Here is a 9,898-nt window from a genome sequence, read left to right on the forward strand (position 1 = left end):
CTTTTGTTAGATTAGGGGAATTTGAATTTTAGAAATAAGTCCGTAACAAGTAATTTTGAAATCAGAATCAATCATGATCAACAGGCTAAAATTGTCAAGCTCAAGCTTGGCTTGAGGCTCAGGTTCAACTTTTGGAGGGTCAACCCGAATCAAGAACTTATTAGAAAGTCACATACATATTGGAAAAGTCTATATTCAACCAAAAATTATGAATTAAAAAAATATAAGTTTAAGATTTAGTTGGTATAAAAGATGAAGTGTTAAACATTTATCTATGATGTTAGATAATTAAATAAAATTTTTAAAAATTATTACCTTTTCAATTTATAAATTGTTATTGTTATTGTTATTGCAAGACCAAAAACCTTGTTGTTTTGTCCGCCAATTTGAATCACAGACATCTAAAATATTCAACTCATAGAGTTGAAATCTTATGACACACTTGAAACAAATGACGAAAAGATTACGATACGATGCAATACGCTGAAAATTATTTATAACATTGAAAAACTTTGTCACGCTGAAATAGTTGTAGCGTAACATTTCCATCGTAATTACGACATTTCTAGCGTTAGGCTAGAAAAAGTTTTATAACATTGACTACAGGTTGGCTCAAAAGAAACGAAGGGATTTAAGTAGTTTCTTTAAATTTAGGAATAATTCAAAAACAAAAGTTACGTAAGTATACTCGTTTTCAAATATCCCCGATGAAATAAAATAGGGAGCGGTTAAATCTTGCAAACGGAACCGCTACACGTTTTTTAAAGAAACCAAGCAAATGGGCTTGTACTAGAAAGTTTCTTATTTTAAGGATACATTTTTACAATTCTCGTACTATAAGTTTCTTAAGAGTTTCTTAAGTTTCAGATTATCAAAAGAGAGAAAAAGTAAAAAGTAATAGACTGTAGTTTTGATCAGTAATAGACTGACAAGCGAGAATAAACATCTTCAATTCAAAGATTTTTTTTGATCAAATCTAAATTTGCAGATAGATCATAGCTTTTAATTGTTCACAGTCCGTAAACAGGAAATTAAAAGCGTTAAGTTCAATGCAGCAGAATTCTGTTCTGATTTTTTTTTTTTTTTTTATTTTAATGTAATCTTCACGAGGCTTTTTTGCTGTTAAAAAATAACAAGTATACATAATTTCTACCTTACAGAAATTATGTATCTGGTTTAAGTATATTTTTGTTAATTACTGCATAATTATTACACTGTTTAAAAATATTTATTTACCTACGCCCACGCACAAACACAAACTAGCAATAGTTATTGAAAAACAGAATATCAAGTTATAAAAATCGATAAATACGTAGTCATTAAAAAAAAATAGAGTACTGTTTTGCGGATAGATGAATTTAAATTTAATATTTTTGGATCAGTTGGTAAGCAGTATTTAGGCAGACCATCAAATTAAGAACTTGACCTATATTACACTAAATAAACAGTAAAATTTGTTGCTGGAAGCCAATATGGTGTGGGAATATTTCTCATTATCTGGTGTTGGTTCTATTAACAAAAGACAATATGATAATATTATAGCTGATATTTATACCAACATACATATGACAGCTGATATTTATATCAACATACATATGACAGCTGATATTTATATCAACATACTTGAAGAAAAAATGCTTCCATATGCTTTGTCGTTATCCATTTCAGCATGATTACGATCTAAGGCATACGGCTTCTAAACAAAAGGATGGTTCCGTTATAATAAGTCAATTGGATTGGTCATCATAATCCCCAAATTTAAATCCAATACAGAATTTATAGAAAATCATTAAAAAGTAAAATAATTTTTTTCAAAATGTTAGCCATGTAGTTTCTATCACTGTATGTATTAGAAATAGCTATTTAATAAATTGTTTCATATATATACATATACTTTATATAATATACTAAGGTTTGTTCGTATATTTATATATAAATGTAACTTACTGTTCATGTAACTTACTAGTATTTCTACAAAGATCTTCTTCACCAAAGATGCTTTTTTTAAATAAAAAATTATCAACAGCAACCTAAAAAAACTAAAAATATTTATAATCTTGAAAAAGACTTTTATTTCGAGGTTAGAAAAATTTTTATCATTTGCATTAGAAATTTAATTCAGTTTACAAAAATATTAACAACCCAGAATAGGATTGAAGCTCAACCTAAAATACTATAAGTGTACCATTACACAAATTATAAACGAACCATATACAAACCATAAGACTATAAGCGCTACGCAATAAATAACTATAGAATTGCATCAAATTTGTCTGTAAGATCGCACCAAAGGAAATCATGTAAGATGCTAAAACCCGACTATTAGAGGACATTTTCTTCGTACGAAATTTAAGTTCAACGTTTTTTACAATTTCGAAAACTTATTTTAGTTCTGTTCCTTAACTTTATAATTTCATCAGTTTTCCATTTGATTTTTTGCTTTCTTCCTGCCAAAACCTTTGGGTTTTTTGAAAAAAGTAGGCAACTTTGTCAATATTCAGTTACTAATGGTTTGCTAATGAAAACCATTAAATTTTTGAGACAAAATCAGTGTCTGATAGATAAGTTTTATTTTCAGGGAATAGTTGTATCCTCGAACAACAAGTGCTAATATTTCAACTACTGCTAAGAATCTCGATAACTACTGCTGAAAATCTCGATGAGCAATTTTAGCGATCCAGTTTAAACTTGTGATTTCTTTACAAAAAATGTTAGAAAAAGTTGTTTACATAAAGGCAAATGTCTTACAACAAAAAAAAAAAAACAACGAAAAAACAAAACGGAAAGGAATTCTTTTCAAAATATACTAAAAAGATGGATAAGCCAACGTTACAAGTTAAAAACTTTTGAACTCAAAAAAATATTTAAAAAACCTTTAGCTCTTTTTTTTAGTACCATAAAAAAAACTTTTTTTTTGTTAAAATACTAAAAAAAAGATGTACAATTCGCAAAATAAAACTATAGGTTGAATTTACAGCAAAATACTATGAGATTAACCTCCAACGAGGGTTTATAATAAAATTTTAAAAAAGAAGAGTAAGCTGCTTACACCACCTACACCATATAAATATTTTTAAAAAACTTATAAATATATGACATCAAAATACAGAAATAACTCCAACCTACATGGTAGGTTTTGTGAGAATGAATGAATTCTGTTTGAAAAATACTTGAAAAAATGTAAAAATTTTAGTAGAGACAAAGATTCATTGCAGTAATTCAAAAAAGTAGAAGGCAGAAACACAATTTTGAACTATCAAATAATAAAGCCAGCATATTCTTCCCAAATTTTCCCCTCGTACGAAGTAGTGCATATAGGACGAGCAATCGGCGAAAAAGAGCTCTTGTTAATTGCAACATCTGCTCGCAAACTTGCAAATCTTTCAAGCGCAGCCGAATTTACAAAACCAAACAAGTTAAGCTGACATAAACTCTCTAAAGTTGTTAGTTCACTAAAACAAAATAACATAAACACCTTTTAGAAAATCAGACTTTATTGGGATTTAAATCATCGGTTTTTGACAAGTGGAAGTAATACTTGGATATACAGCCATTCACGAAAGTTTAAACGATTGCAGAATTTTTATCAAGTATGTTTGGTTTTTGTTTAATAAAAAAAACAACTGTAAAATGATATCGAATTAATTTTTTTTATTTATTAAAGAAAAAGTAATTAGCTTTAAAATGAGTATTAACATATTATAAAAATTTTAATATTTAGTTAGAAAAAAACAATTACAAAAAATCATATAAGAAAAATAAGAAGCACAAAAGTTTAAACGAATTGCAACATTCGAACAAATAATTAAAAAAAAAAGCAAAATTAATATTTAAAGTGTCCTCCTTTGTTTTTATAGCAAAGATAAACTTGTTTATGCATTGATTCAACTAATTTCATGCGCATCACGCGAGGTACCTTCAGCCAGTACTCATTCAAAAGTTGTTTCAAATGCTGAGTTGATTGAACTTCATAGTATGTCAGTTGATTGTTGATCCAAGACCAAATATTTTCAATTGGGTTGAGATCTGGTGATCTAGGGCACCAGGGCATCACATTGAACTTTTTTTTTCAAAAAATATTCTTTGATTGAGTGAGCTGTGAGAGCTAAAGCCCCGTCTTGTTGAAAGATGAATTGCTTGCTTTTGCCATACAAGTGTCTGATTGATGGATTTAAACACGTTTCCAATGTGTTCTTGTAGTTGTAAAGGTATAGCCTATACCTTTGTGAGAAAAGCATCCCCAGATGCCAATCGAACTTCCACCGCCTTGTCGACGATGTTGCAAAAACCTGTCTGAATATTTCTCAGTTGCAAATCTTTTCACATTCTTCCCTTGCGGTTTACGACTTGAAAATTAGCTTCATCACTCCAAATAACATTTGCCCACTGTTCTACAGACTAGTCCAGCCTTTTTTTGGACCACACTCGTCGTTTGTGTTTATCCGTGATTGAAAGAATAGGTTTTCTAGCAGCTGTTTACGTTCCATTACCTTTGTCCAACAATGTTCGTCTCACGAGCTCTCTGCTAACTTTTGGATTATTTTTTGAGTCGTTGAAGATTTGTGCAAGCTTTTTGTAGCTGAGTCTGGGGTTTTCTCTGCTCATTCTGAATATACCACTTTTGTCACGGTTGCTGAGTTTGGATGGTCTCCCAGTACGCTGCATGTCGGAGATGCCCTTGATAAGTTCCCAGGTTTTGATGGTTTTTCGAACGCAAGATTTAGAAACGTGAAGTATTTTGCCTATTTGAACGTTTGTGTGATTTTCTGTCCTCGCCATACCAATAACTTGCCACTTGATCTCACTAGAAACTGCTTTGCAACCCATTTGCACGCAATCGAAAATAATTTGAAATTTACAATATTTCAAATTGATTTTTTAAAATTTAAAAGCTGCCTGATGATGTTGCGATAAATTTTTTGATTGTAATTGACTCATTTTGACTTTAAAAATAAAAAAAATTTTCGCCCCGGATTTATCAATTAATTAGCAAATAATTGATCCTAAATAAAATCGTTTAAACTTTTTTGACACCTCTTAATTTGTATCACCTACCTTTTCATGAAATTTCTGAGTAAACAGTGATGAGTCGAAACCTACTTTTTTAAATTTTATTAACAAATAACCTATATACCAAATTAGAAAAAAAACTATTTTGAAATCTATTTCCGTTAGATTTTTATTCAAGAAAAACTGAAGATTAGATCTTAAAATTCTGTAATCGTTTAAACTTTCGTGAATAGCTGTATACTTTTAACTGATTTGATTTTTTAAGGTATAAATCGACGTTTCATAAGTATAAAATAAGAAAAATGACGTTTCACGAGTATAAAATGACATTAAATCTTTAAATATTATCTAACTTAAAATAAAAACTCACAGCAATTGTTCGGGTTTGACGTCAGAACATCTGCTTATTGAGAGCTCCTCTAACGACAAGCAGTTGTCAGCAATTAACTTCATTGTACCAATTTGTAGTGTCACATCACTATTAAAAGGCATCTTGTATAATTCATAACAATGGTTGTTAACATTGAGTATGCGAAAAAATATTTCATAAGATAAAAAATAGTAAAAATAAGATATGAATAGTGTACCTTAGGTCAAGAGCTCTAAGTTTTTTACATGAAGTAATCAAACATTCCAATGCTAAAATTTTTAATAAAGGCTAAATAAAATCTATCCAGCATTTTATTTATATGCACCTAAAGCCTCTTATTCTATTGATGAGAATAAGAAAAAGATTTCAGAGACATACCTTTTCTATTAATACCGCCTCTCAAGCCACTCAAGTTTAGTTCTTTTAACTCTGATAAGCGACACAACTAAAATATTCAACATTTTCAAACAATAAGTTTTAAATACTTCTGATATGACAAGTTACATGAAAAATAGTGACAGCGTCCCAAACTTTACAGAACCTTTTGTTTTTTGAGGATGCTTTTAAATAGTTGCAGTTCAAATTACTTTTTAATTTTATACAGAAAAAAAGTTGAAAGTTGGTAAATACTATAATCTTTTCCTTTTCTTTAATATGAAAAATATTTTGTCACATAAAATCCAAGCAAATATATATAAAACTGTTGATCATCAACAAAATTAATCTTAAAAAAACTTTTCATTGCCATCTTTCTGGTTTTTAACAGTTGGCTTTCTTTGCTTAATTGGCTTTGCTTAAATTATGCAAAATAACACAGAGTGAACATTTTTCTGGAAACAAAACATGCTTTAAATAAATTCTTACAAAACGGATACAATCTCTCGTTTGATTTGTCCATGCCAAGTTTAAAGATTCCAATCTGAAAATGAAGAAACAAAAACTCATAAAACAAAGCAAAAATTTAAGCATCAAACAGTTTTAAACCAAACACCGAAGATAAAAAATGTGTTCATAAGAAACTACCTCTTGCACCGTTTGGTTAAGATGTTGATAGAAGCTGGGGTTACTCCAACAGCCATTGATAAATTCAACACTTGAAGTCTTTTGTTACTTGAAATGGCACTAAAATGAAAATATTTTTCATTATATATCAAATATATTTTGGTTAGTAATGATATTTATTTATTTTTTTTTCTTTTTAAACAATCCAGTTAATTTACATTTAATCAACATACGCAATTTCCAAAACCCCAACTTTACACCCTTCAAGGGATAAATTTATAAGTGAAGTACATTTCTAAAAAAAAAAGGTGATGTTTAAAAAAATATGGAAGAATCTGTAAAACTGGTGATAAATGAAAAAGATTATTCAATAACACAGACTTACAATAAGCAAATCAAAGAGGCCATTCTGTGAAAACTGTGTCATAGAAGCATCTAAATGTTCTAAGGAAAAGTCTTTACACCTACCACGAAAAAGAAAAACAACAATTACATATTGTTTATACAGAATTTTTAAAAGAGGTTAAAAAAGGTTAAAAAAGGTTTGGTTAAAGAAATATTTTCTAAACATTTAAAATTTTTTTAAAAAAAAACTAGCATTTAAAATATCTCCTCCCCCAAAGAACTTTTTTGCACATTATGCATTTCTCTTGCATCAATTCAACAAGATTGTATCGTATTTGGGAATTTCAGTTAAAACTCTTCTTCAGATGGCTAGATACCATCTTGATTTAGGTTACTAATGAATCTTACTTGGACCTTGGCCAATTCTTTGTTTGTCAAAAGCTAAATATATTCAATTTGATTCAAATTTGGTGAGTGAGGTTACCAGATGATTAAATTTACTTCATTTTCTTACATTTAAACTCTGAATGCAAGAACAAGGTGGGTAGGAGTCATATCTTGCTGAAACTGCCATCATTCATTTTAATAAATCAGAATGTTCACAGATTGAACATGCAGTTTAGAGCTTCTACATAGGTTGGTTGATTCAACCTGTACAAATATTACACAAACCTACTCCATCAAAATTAAAGCAGCCCTAAATACTAACACTCCCACTGACAGCTTTATAAACCTTGGTACAAAAAAGCAAATGCAATACTTTTCAAATTGAAATCTTTTAGTAAGAATCTCTATTCTCCTGTTAATTACTTCAAAGTTACTTTTGACACTAAAAATTACTTATCCATAGACCACCTCATTCAAAGTTTTTAAAGAAAGTCATATGACCATAAATGCAATATCTGGCTATGACAGCCATCATTTTTTTAATAGCTGCATAAGCACCAATGTTTTATGTAAAATGTGACTGTTTTTAATTCTATTAAATATTTTCAGAGTATTTGTGACACAATACTCAGAAATTTATCATGTTATTTCTCTGTTGTTAATCCTGGGGTCATCCTTCATACTTATTTATCTGCGAATTTGTTGCTTCTTTTTCTGCTTTTCAACCCATTTCTATGTATCTTAACTTTCTAACAATCCAAACAAATTGACTAAGATAATAAAATTAAAAAAAAGATTGTTATTTCTCATTTTAGTCAAAACTTGTTTTAAACTTAGATACATCTAATCAACTTTTTGTTAAATATTTTACAAAGTATTTATGAGCAAATTATTTTACTCACTTATCATCTTCATCAGCATAACATATTGGAGCCAATACCTATAATCATTAAATGTTAATTTAACATAAAATTCAAAATAATTTTACTTGTCATAAAAAGAAAAAGAAAAATTTTTTAATTTTTTTTTCTAAAAAAGGTTTATGAGGACAAAATGGATTCTGACAACTTTATCTAATCATAGGTGATTAGAATCATTACACAAAAGTTTAAAAAGAATTTTGTTTATATATTTTTTACACTAAATCATTCTTTTTTCTTCCTTTTTTTGTGTGTGAAAGATCATTTTATCATAAAAATGATCTTTCACACAAAACAACAACAACAACTATACTTCAAGCTTAAACATAAATGGAAAATGGGTTAATAAAAAAGTACCAGAGAAGATTAAATTTGAAATTCAATCTAAAGAATCATACCAACATTCAAATTAGCAAATGGTAGATGTTTCTGAATTTCATACTAGAAAAACAATTAATCTTTTGTGATTTCTCAGCATGCTGAAAGCAACACATGCCAGTGTTACCATCAACATGCTAGGAGACAAAGGAATGTCGATTCTCCTTAAGGCCAGTTACTGCTTTCATTTAAGGAACCAGGCACCTAAACTAATACAAGCTTATTATATGGAACATATTTTGACCTGCCTTGTTACCAAATGTGAAGATGTATAAGAATGTATGTTAAAAAATACTGCATAATTTTAAAAACACTTTGATAAAATCTTTGTATGTCAAATATTTATGTTTAATCATTTAAAAAAAAAAGTTTATTTTTTGTTCAGAAAGGCAGATTTTTAAATATAGAATTTCTATCTTTTTTTAAATTATTTTTACAAACACAAACCTCTGCTTTACTCAGTCGTAACACTACAATGCCTCTATGAAGAAGAGAGCCAAGAATTCCTTCTTTTTTAAAACGACAATTGTCTAAATTAACACTATGCCAAAGTTCATTGTCATACCTATTTAGAGAATGAAACAAAAAATTCATAGACATCACACAATTCACACCTGATGACTTAATAACATTCTTGAAACATTCATACTTGAAACTAACACAAAAAACTTTTAGTAATTTTAAAACTTACGTAAGAGCTTTCCATCTCTTATTAACTTGGGTAGCTTTTGCCAAAGAAGCAATTGGTAAGTAAGAAAAAATCTTGATCATGATTTCATCACTCAATAAACAGAAACTACTGATTTGATCATCTAATATTTCCAAGCAATCTTTTGAAAAAAAAATTGACAAATTATTTATCTGAATGACTTAACTTTTTAACTAAAAAACTTTAAACTGATGTTTTACTCGATAAAAAGCATATTTTTTTACCTTGGTCTATTTTTTTATTGTAATATACATTAACTTTTTTTTCTCCACTGTTTTGTATCTATAATTGATTTGCAACATTTAATTTCTTGACTAGAAAAAGCTTTTAAAAAAATTTAAATAAATCTTCAACTTATATATCCTTTTATTTTACCTTGACACTTTCCCTTCCACAGTTGCCTCCACCACCACCATCTTCTAGGCAATCATCCCACAGCACAGTATCTGTTTTTTTACTTGATAAAAAGAAACTATTTTTACGCTCACCACCCCATCGATGAGGTATTGCTGCCATTTTTTTTGCAAGCATTATTTTTTAAATTATAGTCACCTGAACTTTTTTAAACAACAGAAAGATTAACTGTATCACAATAAGTAACAATATAAGTAATTTATAATACTAATTTCATAATAATACATAATAGTATAATATATAATTTATAATTTTATTTTATAAGATTAGTTTTCACATCAGAATAAAAAACAACCTTTCCTTAAAAAACTTGCATTAAAAAACCTAAAACATGAAAGATCTGGAAAGTTAAAATACAAAACT

General features: G+C 28.6%; 1 protein-coding gene and 1 long non-coding RNA gene across 2 annotated transcripts; both read right to left on the bottom strand.

The window, feature by feature from the left end:
- Window positions 1-1,407: 1,407 nt before the first annotated feature.
- On the bottom strand, window positions 1,408-2,030 carry LOC149894630 (uncharacterized). The gene is made up of 3 exons (XR_016448613.1): window positions 1,964-2,030; window positions 1,624-1,696; window positions 1,408-1,509 (listed from the first exon to the last, which is right to left on the bottom strand). It is a non-coding gene; the product is annotated as an uncharacterized LOC149894630 (long non-coding RNA).
- A 744-nt stretch (window positions 2,031-2,774) lies between these two features.
- LOC145192616 (S-phase kinase-associated protein 2-like) lies at window positions 2,775-9,718 on the bottom strand. Its single transcript, XM_090075202.1, has 13 exons — window positions 9,497-9,718; window positions 9,346-9,403; window positions 9,104-9,242; window positions 8,860-8,977; window positions 8,017-8,054; window positions 6,768-6,846; window positions 6,616-6,677; window positions 6,404-6,502; window positions 6,245-6,299; window positions 5,759-5,825; window positions 5,598-5,649; window positions 5,381-5,488; window positions 2,775-3,452 (listed from the first exon to the last, which is right to left on the bottom strand). Exons 1-13 carry the CDS (start codon window positions 9,650-9,652, stop codon window positions 3,257-3,259), a joined length of 1,227 nt encoding a protein of 408 aa, XP_089931328.1. The 5' UTR covers window positions 9,653-9,718; the 3' UTR covers window positions 2,775-3,256.
- Window positions 9,719-9,898: the final 180 nt, after the last annotated feature.

Source organism: Hydra viridissima, unplaced genomic scaffold (genome assembly GCF_058129835.1).
Source record: "Hydra viridissima isolate aposymbiotic clone 2 unplaced genomic scaffold, HvirCarnegie_v1 scaffold_1, whole genome shotgun sequence".
Taxonomy (NCBI): Eukaryota; Metazoa; Cnidaria; class Hydrozoa; order Anthoathecata; family Hydridae; genus Hydra; species Hydra viridissima.